General features: G+C 39.0%; 1 protein-coding gene across 3 annotated transcripts; it reads right to left on the minus strand.

Annotated features, from left to right (window-relative positions):
• Nucleotides 1-761: 761 nt before the first annotated feature.
• On the minus strand, nucleotides 762-14,529 carry si:dkey-103i16.6 (uncharacterized protein LOC557125 homolog). 3 transcript variants are annotated; one of them, XM_049574092.1, is made up of 8 exons: nucleotides 14,252-14,529; nucleotides 4,983-5,181; nucleotides 3,351-3,569; nucleotides 2,935-3,167; nucleotides 2,593-2,693; nucleotides 2,328-2,489; nucleotides 2,016-2,228; nucleotides 762-1,352 (listed from the first exon to the last, which is right to left on the minus strand). In XM_049574092.1, exons 2-8 carry the CDS (start codon nucleotides 5,168-5,170, stop codon nucleotides 1,152-1,154), a joined length of 1,317 nt encoding a protein of 438 aa, XP_049430049.1. In that variant the 5' UTR covers nucleotides 5,171-5,181; nucleotides 14,252-14,529; the 3' UTR covers nucleotides 762-1,151. The 3 variants fall into 3 exon arrangements, with proteins under 3 accessions (XP_049430049.1, XP_049430048.1, XP_049430050.1); XM_049574091.1 differs by having other exon boundaries at nucleotides 4,983-5,178; nucleotides 14,252-14,528; XM_049574093.1 differs by lacking the exon at nucleotides 14,252-14,529 and adding an exon at nucleotides 12,877-12,888.
• Nucleotides 14,530-16,268: the final 1,739 nt, after the last annotated feature.

Raw genomic sequence — 16,268 nt, forward strand, 5'->3', positions numbered from 1 at the left:
TTACAAAAATAGACAGATGGTCTGCATTGCCGTGAGGTGTAGTTATATTTCTCGGGAGGCGCTCCTCAAGTTTTGGCGTAGGGTACGACGTAGGCTCTGTGTTGATGCAGATGGTGCACAAATGCCCCATGTGGTTAACATTGTAGCTTGTTCCACTGCTGCTGGCTGCAGACTTCTCGTTAAATACTGGACCAAAATAAAAAAACGTTGTTCCTATTAGTCACTTAGACACAAAAACATGGGAAAATAAGGTCCAGGTTTAAAAACACAATGTTACCCTTTAAGTGTTTCAGTGAGGTATTAGGCCACCACAAGCCTCCAGAACAATTTTGGTGCCCTTTAAAACAGAAGTCTGATGACTACAAAGGCCAGAGCACAAGTTTCGCAAAACGTTAATACTTTCCAAACTGTTTAGTCACCATTTCTTATGTCTCAATGCTCATTTCTTTAGGTTTTTCCCTTAAAATTTGTCATGCATCTGTAGAATAATATTTTTTTTGTTTACTTGTGTGCTCCTGTGTAACGCCTTCTGTTTCCTCCACAATCATAGAGGGATAAATGAAATTGCATGCTGATCACTTCTCCATCTGGAAAGAATATGTTACAGTAATTCTGTTTTTTGTTTTTGCACATTCTTTACATACTGTAAATAGCACCACATTTATTTACACTGATGCGTTAATAAACTGGAGAATAAGAAGTTGTCATTTTTGGATGTAAACTACATTAACCTTATAAAAAGAGGACAAATGATGCAAACATTACACAATACTTTTATTAAATATTGTTAAAATACAGTGTTGAGCTGATATAAAACATTAACAAGTGAACTGACATGGGACGTATAAAACATCTGAAGAAACATTTGTTACAGGGCTCTGATATTTATTTACTAGTGTTCTGAATGGACCCTCCCTCTATAATAAGTGCTTTAAATATGCTCGTCGGTAGCTTGATAAACTGATAATTTGATTTACATATGAACATGATACACTCTTCTGGGGTAAGATGTACTTTCACTCCACTGCACACAACGAAAACCATTTTGCAGCAAGAAGAAAATAACCAGATAAAAAGTAACGCATGTTAACGAAGGAGAGAAGTAATCCTCTCAAACCTTTCCAGTGCCATCGTTAGTAAAACATTCAGCATCAGTTGCTCAGGCTGGATGAAACGGAGCTCTTGCTGTCCGTCTCTGAGTCTGTCTCCTCGCCGCCGCTGCTGGCTGCTGTTTGACCTGCTGGTCTGGACCTGGATGTCTCCATCACACCTACAGGTTCTGGAGCTCCTCTGCTCTGGCAAGCTGTCTGTCCACTCACTGACGAAGGGCTGCTTATCAGTGAAGGGACGCTCTGCCAAGAGAGAGATTATTACAACAGTCAGCAGAGGTGTTTTCAAATCGAGCCAAGAGAAAGTGAAAGAGGAACTCCACAGATTTCACACAGGGAAGTCTGTTAGGCAGTGCGACTGCATATTAGCTGTATAAAGCGTTCTGTGGCTACAGATGGAGTTACAAAGAAGTGTGCTTGCCAGACCTCTGTGGCCCGCTTCTAATCTCTGGATGATGTTAGCGGCTCGAGGCTACATAGTCACTGTGGATGTATAAAGAGACGTGGATACAGCATTGGAGGCAGGGACCCATTCATTCCTGACAGTTGCTCAGTGGCGTATGAAGCCAAAAAGGTTCAACTGCCATATATGAAATTATTAGGGATGCACAATAATATCAGCACGCCATTGGTATTGGCTGATATTGGCTTTAAACAAACAGAATCAGAACTGGCCAACTTGCTTTTTCTAAATTTGCACAATGAGTGAATATTACATTGAAAAGTATTTCATGTCTCCATCTGCTGGTGGACCATCACAATAAGAGTAAGCATGCATAGTATGATGTTAATTCCACTACAGAGAGACTTGATGATCACTAAATTAGGTAGGAAAAAAGTGATTAATAGTTTGTAAATTCTTGTATGACCTAGTGTTAAAGGCCAAGTGTTTAAAATGTAACCTACCAGTGTTTCCTGACTCCTCATCAGCTCCTCAATCTCATCATTCCAGCCGAGCATTTCGGCAAACCTCCGCACTGTATCCTCTAGGTCACCCAGTTCAACGCGGTCTCCTCTTCGCAAGGGGACCTTCTCAAAGGGACCCACAGCGTGTCGGTTCAGGAGGAGCCGTGGCACAGTGGAACGCACTGTGTTCACCAGGCTGGCGAATGGCTCAATCTGAAACAGTGAATTTTTGTTTGAGCTCAGGGTTTATCTGCTCACAAAATATACTAGAACCCATTTTAGGAACTGAATGCAGATATCACAAATATTTACCTGTAAAGATGTGCCCATAATTATCAGCAGGTCGGCTTTGCGGAAGTCTTTAGTGTGGAGGAAATACTTCTGAGGGAGGTCCTCACCAAAAAACACAACGTCAGGTTTGACTGTTGCAGCGCAGAATGTGCATATGGGGATGTTATCGTTCATTATGGCACGCTGCGAAACAAACACATGAAGACAGCATTACATCAACATCAAATGCTGCAAATTATTACATTGAATTAGAATGGGTTTTTTTTAAACAAGGGGTCAGACATACCTTAGCCTCCTCTGCAGGGTACGCAGTATAGCACAGGTGACAGGAAGCTGTGGCAAAACTACCGTGAGCTTCCACAAGTTTTTCATCTGGGATGCCACACACTGTGAAAAAAGGTATTGAATATTATAACAGACATCAAGAGCAAACAATAAAGTTAATTCTGGGAAATAAAACAGAAGTGTCAAGTTGTGCAACTACTGGTCATGAAAAAGAGACACTGCACAAATCCAGTGTGCCTCCTGGTGGTGCGTTCACAGACATACTGTACATAGGAATACTATCATATTTACATTACAGAGTTTAATTTCTTAGTATATTTTTTCCCTTTAAAATCTCACTCACGTTTCTCCAGTCCATCGATGTTCTGAGTGTACATTCGGAGCAGCAGGCCTTTGTGATGAAGCATGCGGATGAAGTAGTGTATGTAGTTTGGTCGGTGACGTCCGGGATACAGAGCCTTGGCCAGGGAGAAGAAGGGCTGCGGGTCGTTGGAGAAGTAGTCGATGTTGAAAATAGCTTCTGGGTAAGGGATGTTGTACTTCTCCAGGTTGGCGTAAAGACCTGTTCCTGGAGTCCTAAAAATTTGAAGAGACATTTTGACATTATGGTGATGCTTTCAGTAAAGAGCAGGTAACACTGAGTCTGGACGGTTTCTATATTCACTGAACAGGTTTACACTTCAGGTCAAAAGACTCAGCAATAGTAACACGACGATGGAGAGGAGGGTGTAGAGAGAGCAAAATTCGACAGACACCAACCTGAAGTCTGGGATGCCGCTGGCTGTGCTGATTCCTGCTCCAGCCACCACCACCACGTTCTTACAGCGGCCAAGCTTCACCAGCCGGGCCACAGAGGCCAGACCACCCCGAGATGAGGACTTAGCAGCTAACGCAGATGGACTGTCCTGACCAGAGGTGGACCCAGAGGAATGAACAGCCAGAACAGGGTCACTGCTACCTTCAGACATCTGTCCTTCACTGGAGAGCAGGACAGGAAAAGACACATACACACAACTTGATCCATATGTGACATACCTGACAAAATTACCTGCAACAAAAATGATTTTATATTAAACAGTTTATGTATAACCAAGAGACATAACCTCTTTACAAAGAGTTTTTTCAGATGAAGATTAGATTGTTTTGGTGCGAGCTGCAGAGTGGTGGAAATATCTCCCATAGAGATGTCTGCCTTCTCTTGAATATAACAGAACTAGATGGCTCTCGGCTTGTGGGGCTCAAATCTCAAAAAAATATAATAATAATAATAATAACAATAATAATAATAATAATAATAATAATAAACTTTATATATATGGCACCTTTCAAAACACAGCTACAAAGTGCTGTACAATAAAACTTTACACATTTGAAACACAAGGGGAATAAAACAAATAACATGTCATAAAATGTCAGCTAGTAAAAGATAAAATAAGGCCAAAGGTAAAATCAAGATAATAAATGGGAAATAAAATCAATAAGATAGCAGAAAAATAGACAGAAAGCTCAGATAAAGTCAGGATATGTTTTTAGGAGAGACTTAAACGAAGCCAGTGACTCAGACAGCCTTATATCCTCAGTCAGGTCATTCCAGAGCCTTGAGGCCCTGGTTGCAAAAGCTCTGTCCCCTTTGGTCCTCAGCCTGGACTCTGGGACAAGCAGAAGACCTCTGCCCGAGGATCTCAAACTATGCAGAGGTAACAGGTCTGAAATGTAATCTGGAGCCATGAAGAGCCTTAAATTAATTAATTAATAAGATTTTAAAGTCAATCCTAAAACAAACAGGAAGCCACTGTAAGGAGGCTAAAACTGGTGTGATGTGGTCGTGCTTCGTGGGTGCTTTGGTTAAAAGCCTTGCAGCATCTGAAAAATTCAACAGCAATGTTTCTTTCCAAAAATCATGACCCAGCTACTTAGGGTAATCCACAGACCTTGCTGTGAACAGTTTCATGAAGGGAACTATTTTCTTTCTACCGAACTGCACCCACCAACTGCATCACCGCGCAGAAGGAAGCGTGCATCTACTCATGGACTAGAGACTCATGACAGCACAAGATGTAAACATTAATGGTGTCCTTTCGGCTGAGCTGTAACGTTAGCTAGCTCAGTGGTGCTAGGTGAGCTATCTGTAGATGCATTACTTCCACTCCAATCTGGGGATTTGTACCTGGGATTCCTGTGTTTTGTTGCATGTATGTTCAAATGTGCGTATATGTGGGTATTTGTGTATACGTATGTGCATGTACTTACTAATAATAATGGTAAACGTGTTTTTTTTCTGTTTGTTAATTGCTGATCTTGACATTACAGTGTGACCTCCTGCTCTAATTCATCTTCTCATATCATACATTTTAAAAAAATCAAGTAAAGGTTACTGTAATATGTCCGCACCTTATGGGTAAACCGTCCTGTCCGCTCACACTCATCTGACTGAGGTCCTGGGCCAAAGCAGAGTCTGTCTGCTTCCTTCGCTGCTTTCCATACGGACCCGACCCAGAGTCCTCCTGGGTCTCTGCGGGGTCGCTGTGCCTGGTCTGAGAGCTGGAGCTACGGGTCATCCTGGACCTGGACCTGTTCATTCCCACACCTGCTGACAGCAGGAATAAAAAAAAATCATTCAGCCTAAATTAAACATCAATCACTGTAAAACAGGTTTCCTTTCCTCTGAGCTATCATCACAAAGTGAGACTGTTTCCAAATGACATTTAAATGTCAGACATGAAAACATGTTTTTGTTGTGCAAAATAGAAAATATTTTAATTTCCCTTTTTTTAAAAAAAAAAAAAAACTGCATTAATTATATACCGACTTGTTTTCAGTGATTTGCTCTGCCTCTGTCCCATATTTAAAAAGCTGTTACACTGAAATCATCCTTTTCTCTTCGCTCCCTTTGCACATAGACAGGCCGCAATGTTTTAAAACTGTCAACTGTTGAACAAAAGGTAATGGCTGCAATATATTTAGCACTCCCCCTCTGCTCCTCAGCAGCTATGCTAATACAGTCCACAGCTGTGGCAGCTTTACTGTTGAGGGAAAGTGGAGGGTAAGGCGGAGGGGTGAGGGGGTGAGAGAGTTAAAAAGAGGGGTGGCAGAGGTGAAAGGGAACCGTAGATTGACTGTGTGTCAACAAACCCAGCTGGGAGAGAAAAGAGGATGCCCCCTAACGGCCCCCTCAAACTGAGGAAAAGGGAGAGAAGGGGGGGGTCCAGAGATAAATGATACGGAGGCGGGATTCAATAAAGAGGGAACAGAGGAGTAGGAGAAGAAGAGGAGGAGGGGGGGCTTCTTTTCCAAAGCTATTCTAGGCCTTCAAACAACTTCCATGAGGAATGAGTGTGAGTGATCAGAGAGAGGCAGAGGACAAGGAAACAAAGAGCTACAACCCATAAAACATGACTGCTTCAGAGGGCAGCAGGGAGATAAGACCAGCTTTTCTCCAGCAGCACCTTATCGCCCTCCGGAGGGGACGGGAGAGGAGAGGGGTCACTGAAGGCTTACGGAGCAGCCAAAAACATAAAAAAAAAAACATAGCAGCCTTTGGGACGATGTCACCTTAAAGCTTTAACATTAACATTCTAAAAAAAAGTATTATTACCAAGTTAAAACTGATGCAAGCTTCTAACAATGGTAGATGACCCTTTGAACCATCTTAAAAATCTCACATCCTCCAAACTACTTTCATTTTCTGCACTCAATCTTCTCTCACTTTGCCTCCTTGAAGGCTGAAGCCCCCACATTACTACTGTTTTCTTCTCCCTGCACATCCTAAAGAACTATTAAAAACAGCGGGAGGGTGAGGGTCTCAGCTTTTGTCTGGACTCCTCTCAAAAAGACACTGCTGAGTACAGGCAATAAATCACCAGCCCAGTTATTAAGGTCTCACACAGATGGTGCAGTGTACGTCAACACTAGGGACTGTGGGCGATTAGTTGACTAGTCGATTAATGTTCTACTCTGACTAGTCAGTACCAGAAATACTAGTTGGTTAAATTTATTATTAAAACTACTATTATTTTATGTGACTGTGTTCACCCAATGAAAGACTTCTCTTCCTAAAGAATATCATTTTCAGTTCATGTTATTCATTAACTTTTATTTAGTGAGTTGTTGTCTTGTTTGTAAGACTATGTGCAGTGTTCATCATGCACAGTGCAAAGTGTAGCACATTTCAGTGGCATTTAAAGTACGATTTTGGTTACTGAAACGTGATTAACGATTTCAAATGGCACTTTAATGCAGTAATGTTTTGGACAATGTTTAATCTTATTGATTAAATTGCGCAGATTTTTTTCTCTTTTCTGAGTTTTTTCTTACTTCTACACTACTCCATTAATCAAAGTTTGAACTTTTTTTTAACCCTTTGAAACCTGGAGCAACATCAGTGTACTTGTGCTGCTTTCAGACGCCTTTCACAAGTATTTAAACCTTTGAACTTTGAGCAAATTGGTGCAATTTCTTTCAAAACGTGGGGAAAAGGCAATGAGCAACTTGGTAAGACATGTCCCACAAATTGAAAAAATATATATTAAAAATGTATTTTAAAAAACTAGGGGAAAAAAGAAAAAAGTACATCTATAATTACATTTTAAAGTAATTTATTTATATTTTAATTTTCAAGCACTTTTCTAGGTCCTTTCTGTATTTGTTTGTTTTTAACTTTAGTTTCCTTTGTTTGTTTGTTTTTAATATAAACTAATTTTGTTGTTTTTAATTTTCTCGTTTAACCAATTTATGGCTAATTTTTTTGGTCATTTCTTCTTTCGTTCCTATGTTTTTGAACAAATCAAGCAATTTGCTCAGGTTTCAAAAGGTTAATCAGAGATTAGTTGTTGGGAACGTCCCTGGTTAAAATGCCTTCTAATCATATCTGGAGAAATTACACTTTAAGAAAAAGTCATGCACACAAATGACGTAAAATAAAAAATAAAGTACACAAAGATACATAAAAGAAGTCTAAAGAAACCTAACAATCAGTGTGGCTGCAGAAAACTGTGTTGTGTCGGCAGCAGGGTTACAAACAGTCAAAACAGGAAAGGACGTTGTTGACAAAATGGAGGACACTTCAGCAACTAAAACAAATTAAAATGATTTAAAGTTATAATAAAAAAATCATCCTTTGCACAGGTGCACAAAAGTTATTTTTTATGACATCAAACTGCTTTTCAGTGTTTTAAATGCCCACTTTTTATCTGATAGAGGCCTAATTGTGCCACAAACACCATTATCATTCTTTAATGACAAATAAATCCCTGTATAAATGACAAAAGGCTTAAAAAGGATTACTTGGCCTTTCACACTGCTTGTTCTCGCAGCTCTCCCCAGTCAAAAAGCTGAGTGTGTACCAGTACCGGACCACCAGCAGTGTCGCTGCTCATATGAGGGTTACAGTTATCTAATTAGGACAGTCCTACAACACAGGGCACACCTCAGTGGTCACCAGTAACCCCCCAGAAAGCCAGGCTAATGGATAATCCCTTTACAGCTCCAGAGGCTGGGACCAGAAGACAAACACCAGCGAAGAGCAGTGGGAGGAAAGTTGGTGTTAAAACAACAAAAATGTGACAGCAGATTCTCCTCAACATTTACTGCTCACTGAGGAACAGGAGCTCCTGTCTGTAATGTTACAATAATGTGGTGTAGGAAAAAGCCCAGAATAAAAAAAATTAAAAATGAGACAAATAGATTAAATAATATAATTTCTATTTTGAAAACAACTGTTTTGATACATATTATAACTTTAACAATATATGATTCCTGTTTGTAAACTCTTTTCAGGTTGATATAGTTGACGGGAATGACTTTTTTAAAATTAAATTAAACTATTTTTTTTAACTAAACAGTTGCTCTGTAAAATGTCAGAAAACAGTAAAAAAATGCCTATGACAACTTTCCAAAGGCCAAGGTGATGTCTTGAAAATTTGAAATTACTTGTTTTGTCCAACCCACAATCCAAAACCTGAAGTTATTTAGTTCATAATAAAATAAAACAGGGGAAAAGCAACAAATTGTCACATTTGAGAAGCTTAAACCAGCAATTTTCAGCATATTTTGCTTTGAAAAACTTCAATAATCATGTCAAACCTCTGAGACCTGACTTTTTTAAGATAACTGATTAAAAGGACATTCTTGGCTTTTTATTATTTTCCTTATTGTACGCTCTTATGTGTCTACATATTTTAATGTAATGTGCAATTATGGGAGGCCAAACTTCTACAAGCATTTTTACTTATTTTATTATTTTTTTTCCCTTTACCTCTACCTCTCTGGATGTGTACTTACAGTATATTATAGCACTTTTTTCATAGTCATTCTTGAAAATGGAGAGAAATAAATTACGCGTCAATCTAAATGAAACCAAGGCTGAGAGATTATATAAAACTATTTAAAATTACAAAATCATTATCTCTGAAAAACCTTGTTTTTCACTGCTTGTATATCCATTTGTATCGACTGTGAGCGTAATAACACTGCATTTCAAAATACAAAATATTTTTTAAAAAAGAGAAAAACTAAAATAATCATTAAAATTGTTGTTGATAAATTATCTGTCAATTGACTCATCTATTTTTTTTCAACAGGTCTGCTTACTGTGAATTAAAACAAACTAGAATTTGAACAACAAAGGCAGTATTTTAGAGATTTGTTTCCACTGTGTGGTCCAGTGCTGTGAACTTATAACCCTTTACTAAACTGAAATAAACAGTCAACACATCCAAACCCTCTGTCACTGTCAGCAGCAGCAGCAGCCTGAAGCTGTGGACAATCCCGTCTCGAGAGTTAAAACCATGTACCTGCTGCCTCCAGACTAACACGTCACGTCAGCTATGTCTTAAAGGAGATTTGGTTAAGTTTAATGAGGGGCTTTTCCCCTGCAACCCCGGCGTTTAACCCTCCACTTACAGCAGAATTGAGGACAGCTGACTTTGATCTCTGCTGCCCCCCCCCCCCCGACACACGGATGGCAACAGGCAGCCCGGTCGCCAAGGAAACCTCTTCATTACTTAGTTGGAGAGGCAACAGCTCTATGTCGTCCTTCCCCACCTGCTCACTAATGACATATCACTCTGTGTAGCATCTTTGTTGGACTCTCAATCTGACACAAAGCAGCGAGTCCTAATTTGTGTTAGTTTATTGTTTGCTCACACGGAGGCGGAGGAGGGTGGTGGAGAGCTAATGCTGCCCAGTGGGTTGATGGCTAACTAATGTCTCTTGTCCTGTTACTTCTCGAAGGACTCACCAGCCCCAAATTAAACACCAATCTAACAATAATGGGGTGTGATGTTATTTGTACAACCGTGTAGATTCTTTGAGAGAACAGGATCTGAAAAACAGACACTGAGCACAGGTCCACTCTCACCCTGACAAAAATGTCAAGCCACAACTCATGATACTAGAAAGGGCTGAGTGATGTGGAGATAATCAATCATGTTGATATTTTTGACCAAACCTTGTCACAATATTGTAAGGTTTACTATTGGTTTTTGATAAATAATCATCAGCAATGTGGATGTAATGACTAAGTGGGTAAAAGCAAATATTAGAACAGTCTGATAAGTTCAGAAAAATAATTCACTTTACTGTGATGCAGCCTTGAAAACCAGGAGATGAAAATACTTAAGATATATCTAAATAATATATTGTCCTCCTGCCCTAAACCTACACATAGAGACATACAACAGAACAAGAAACAGAAAACAAAAAATATATGCTGCCCAGTTAATTAAAGATATTCAGGGCTGCATCACACCACTATTTTTTAAATAAATTAAGTAACTGTTTAGTCTAGAAAATGTCAAATGTTGACTGTTTTGTAAAACACACTGATATTTATTGATATTTATTGATATATATATATATATATATATATATATATATATATATATATATATATATATATATATATATATATATATATACACACATATATATATATTGCAATCGTATAAAGCAAGGATGCTCAACTTGCTTTGCATGGGGGCCAGTTATTAAATAAACAATAATTAATATATGAATAATATAGCTACCTCTGTCGGGGGATCGGGGGGATCCTCCCCTGGTACTTTATTCTTTTAAATAAACAAGCTGCATGTTGATGCTTTTTAAAAATGCACTCTGGCACCCCATTTACAATAAAAGAACAAAAAAAAAATCTGTGAATCAGTTCATTTTTGTTGAGAATTAAAAAATGGTCAGCGGGCCACCCAGCACCCAAGGGCCACATTTGGCCTGTGGGCCACAAGTTCAGTATCACGGGCATAAGGCAAGCAAAATTCACAAATCCTCTCATTTGAGAAGCTGAAACCAGCAAATGTTTTGGTCTTTTTTGTTTGAGAAATGCCTTTAAAACTAAAGTTGGTAACTTGTATGAAAATAATCTTCTGTCATATTTGCTGACACTGTCACTATATTCACACAGTCGTACATGTGAAAAACATCATGTTCCTCTTCCTCCTCCTTATAGTGATTCTGATAGCATTTGCTGGTAATCAGTGACTCATGAACTGCAGTCAAAATAGGCATATGAATCAAGATTCTGTTGCTGCATTGCCTATCTCTATAAATGTTTTCAGAAACATATTTAAGTGTACCGCTCCGGCCTGGTGGCAGCACTTGGTTTTTGCTCTACTGTTTTCAACATGGCGGCCAGGTCACGGATTGCTTTCTCAAAGATTATAATTCTCCTTTAGTTCTGTGTGAAAACAGTGACACTTTCAACAACTGTGACAAAAACATTTTTTTATAAAAGTTACAAAATACAGCTTTATCACAACAAACTGGTTACCAAAATTGTTTCCTGAAGATGGGTTTTAGCCGTTGATCGAATGATTAATCGACTAATCAAAGAGTTATACTTAAAGAATGGGCCTTTAGAAAGCACAATAGTTTTAACCTTTTTAAATATAAAATGGGGTCACAGGGGGGCTGGAGCCTATCCCAGCTGACATTTGGGGAGAGGCAGGGTACACCCTGGACAGGTCGCCAGACTATCACAGGGCTCATGGAAAATGAATGAATGAATGAATAATTGAACATAAAAAGGGCCATTACCTAGCCTGTTAGCAAGGCATGTCATTGAGGACACATCAGTGTGTCTAACTGTGTGTGACCTAATTCAGATTTTTAGAAAAACAAGAACAATCACTTTTGGTTGTGCAGAGCTGCAAGAATTACTTGCAGTCAGTCTCAGATCTCACAGAGGAGTTACTAACAGTGAGGCTACACTGGCACCTGCTGGGACCAAAATCTCATTACACACAAGGTATCTACAGGTGTCAGGCACACTTTTTAAGACCTTTACGAGATAATTTTTAACCGAAATTAAGACAGATTTTTGGACAAATCATCTTTTTCTTATTCAAATATTGCAGGTAAGTATAAAGGTAAGTAGCATATATGTGTTCCTGTGCAGAGGCAGGTTTTATGTAGGAATATGGTTATTATTAGAGTAAGTTTGGTCAAGTTTGTGCAACTATAAAATAAAAAGCCAGTATTAGGGTCAGTGGTTTGAAGATTTGTATCTGTATTTGTAAATGTGAACTTTCATACAAAACAGCTTGACTCATTTTGACAAAAATAAATTAAAAGATGGATAAATTACATTAAATATATAATGTTTGTGTCAATTCAGACCTTACAAATTCGAATTAAAGAAAATGTAATAACTTTTAAGGCCTATAATTTATAAAACTGAATTTGATACATTTTTAGACTTCAAAGGACCTGCACACAGGCCATGCACATGAAAACTATCAACCCATACACTGTGCTAACTGTAACAGACTAACATATGATGGAGCCATTCATTATGTAATCTGTTATAAATCAGTTTACCGAAGTGCAAGTAGATTCATTCATGGGCAGATCAAAAGAAAGTTAATTAGAAATCTTACAACTGAGTAGAATTTTTGTTTTCTCTTTCTCATTTGTAAATGATTATAAAATGACTAGCATTATGTTGTTTTAGATGCAGATTAAACTGAGTAATAAGTCTTGTGATGGACCTCATAGTTTGTTTTTTTAACATCACATACAGCGGTATCGTACATTTTATACATATTCATAAGACTGAATAAGTCACTGAATTAGGAGAACCATCTGCATCTGGGACATTTACTGAGTACAAACATTACTGGATCTGGTTATACTAAAGATCCCCTCCAGACATGTTTTACAATCCAGAATCTATGAAAATACAAGATGTCTCCACTCCACTCTCAGTGTATTTGACCTAGAGCCTTTGAAAGGACAGTTCACCCCAAAATAAAAGTACATATTTTCCTCTTACCTGTGGTGCTGTTTATCAATCTAGATTGTTTTGGTGTGAGCTGCAGAGTGTCGGAGATATCAGCCATAGAGATATCTGCTTTCTCTACAATATAACAGAACTAGATGGCACTTGGCTGGTGGTGCTCAGAGTGCCAAAACTATACATCTGAACTCAAAACTCAGCAGCAATGTCTCTTTCCAGCAAACATGACCCGGTTACACAAGATAGTCCACAGACTTTGTTGTGACCAGTTTCATGTAGGAACTATTTTATTTCTACTGAACTACACCCACTAACTGAAGAATTGCGCAGAAGGAAGTGTGCATCTAGTGCAAGACGAAAACATTAATGGCGTCCTCCTCGGCTCAGCTGTAACGTTAGCTGGCTCAGTGGTGCTGGGTGAGCTTCCCTCTGCACGGTGATACAGTTGCTGGGAGTTATTTAGTAGAGAGGAAACAGTTCCTCCATGAAACTGCTCACAACAAGGTCTGTGGATTATCTTACATAACCAAGTCCTGAGTTTTGGAAAATGACATTCCTGTTGATTTTTCAAATGTATTGTTTCGGTGCTTTGAGCACCACAAGCCGAGGTCCACATAGTTCCATTATATTTGAGTGGTTTTGCACAGGTAAGAGGAGAATGTGTATATTTGATTTTGGGGTGAACTGTTGCTTTAAGTATCCACATCACACTTGTTTAAGTTGCATATTGAACAATGACTGGCTGTCAAACTAGTTGTGATGTCACAAATCCTGCTCTTACTATACCTACACCTCTTAAACAAGGATTTCAGGTGAGTACAAACAAACTTTCACACTTCAGTAGCTAAATGTGAAACAGTCCTCTAGTGTCAAACTAATCAGGCAATCGTTTTGTCAATAAAAAGTCAGAAAATGATTTAAAATGTCAATCAGTGTTTCACAAAGCAAACATACCCTGTGTAATTCCCCAGAGACAAAGGTGACTTCTTCATATGGTAGATTTTGTCCAACCAGCAGTCCAAAAATCAAAACTATTCCATTGAGTATTATGTATGACAAGGAAAAGCATTAAATTCTCACATTTAAGAAGCATCAACCAGCATATACTTGGCTTTTTGCTTAAATAAATTACTAAAACAATTATTTGACTATTAAAATAGTTGCTATCCATTTTCTGTCTATCAACGAATCGATTAAATGACTTATCACTGCAGCTGTATTACACAAACCCCTCTGCAGTGAGGCACAAACCCCCAGGTGACACAACAAGAACAACATATATTTGACTGGAGGGGGGCTCTGCAGGAATCACTGCCATTGTTATTAAACGGTGGAGCTCCACATCCCCAGACCTCTAATCATAATAATAATAACAACACATTAACGTTATATTAATATTGCTATTAGCTACCTGTCTCTCTAGACGGCGGAACTTTTGAATGCTGACCAGACGGCGACGACACACTGCAGACTCTGTTGGGCCACTCGGTTTGTTTCACATCCAAAAGGAAACCAAACGTCTTAATCTCTAAACTCTTATAATCTACGAGCCTCTGCAGTCAGGAAACATCTGCTCCAGTCGCAGTAACAGTGTCTCCTCTTCTCAGACACATGCACTTTATCTACATGCAGCCTGGAGGGGTGAGATTTAGGGAAAGAGACGTCACTCTGCCGCTGTTTCCGGGTACTAAATAAGTCATTACGAATACAGGCGGGAAACAAGAGCTGGAGTCACGTGGTGCTCTGTTTCCGCTTTCCAATACCCACTGTACCCATGCTACCATACTATATAGTGTGCCAGAAAATGATTTAGTACGTCCCAATACATAGTATGTCAAATGCAGTTTGCCAAAAATGCCAGGATGTCCAACTACATCCGGTCTGATTTTGCAGCATGCAAGTCAGCATGCTGTTCTGGTTATCCTTTCCCACAATCCTTTGTTTTATCCCCATGGTAACGGATATATGAGCAAAAGGGTAAAAGTTCAGGATGTAAGAGAGTGTATGAGGAACTAGTATGGTCAATTGGGTGCATACTGCACGCAACAGTGCATACTTTTTAAGGGCAGCTGCAGTATATAGCCTACTAAAAGTAAAAAGAAAAGTATGCGATTCAGAACGCACCCCCAGTGTCAGATAGGACTCAGTGATGGGGAGACTGATTAAATTCACAGTGTTGATTCCATGGAGTTAATATATTTAAATGTTTTAAACCTTTTTAAATGGTCAAGTATTTATACTTTCTCCAAAATATGGTCAGTTTCTCCAGGAGAGTCCGTCATAGTACCTGAAGGTTCAACAGCAAGTGCTTCCCTCCCGAAAAAACTTCTGTGCAATGCATTACCAGTAATCATATAGGCCTATAAGTTAACATTATTAAAGATAAAACATAGAGTGCCTCAGGAATGAGTCCTAAAATCTGGAAATGAGTAAGCATCTTACCACTCCTGGTTCTCTCATCATGAAGTCAATGGGTTTTTGGTTAGACACCTGAAATAAGGTCTGTGGTTCACACAAGCTTAAGAGACTTTCACGTGTTGTTTTTTGACATGAAATAAGTCAGTGCCCCACTCGTTTATTTTGAGGCTTTTATGTCTCTTGGTGGTTGCTATTAAGTTGCTAACTGAGACTATGGAACGTCATCACCCCAACCATGGCTGACGTTGAGTCATACAACATTGGTCATAAAAGTGGTGTTTATCTGTGGAGATTATCATGTTGTACATAAGATGTATCATAAACATTTGTTTGCCACAGAGCTTATTTTCTGCAGTGATCCAAAATCCAATAGAAAATTTCCACAGGCTTTTTGATGAAGGATGGTGGGTGATGCTAACTCCCGTGTTGGCCTACAGAAAAACATCATCCCTGAAGCACTCTATTCATTTTAATGCATTGAATCAGCTTCTCACTTGTATGTAGGTAGGCTATGTAAGCTCAATACAATGTTATAGGAAAGTCACTGACCAATGATCTGTCGTTGTTTAAGGGGCAAGTACAGGCCAACATGAAAGCTGCTCGGCCTTGCAGCAAATTTTTCCCAGTGGCCACCGTGGGTTTGCAGCAAAAAAATGCCCTGTGGCACAAAAAGCATTTTCCCCATAGACCACCACTGTAAAAGAGACGTCTGTAAAACTGTTGACAAGACACATCCAACTGTAGACAAGGTCAGTTATGACTCTCAACACTTTTTATGTTTGTAAAGCTTTTCTCAGCCTTATAAAAGTGATTTAAAAATCTGTGACATCATCACAATGTAACGTTCATGGGCTGAGCGGTAACTCGCGGTAACATTATTGTGCATATTCAGTGGGCTGCATACCGCGGAAGTAAACCTGGAAACTAGAAAATTATATTGCCGTATGTGCCAGGTGAGCAACTCCATTGAAATGAATAAGCACCATCTTGGGTATGTAGTTAGTATTAAA

Source organism: Epinephelus fuscoguttatus, linkage group LG4 (genome assembly GCF_011397635.1).
Source record: "Epinephelus fuscoguttatus linkage group LG4, E.fuscoguttatus.final_Chr_v1".
Taxonomy (NCBI): Eukaryota; Metazoa; Chordata; class Actinopteri; order Perciformes; family Serranidae; genus Epinephelus; species Epinephelus fuscoguttatus.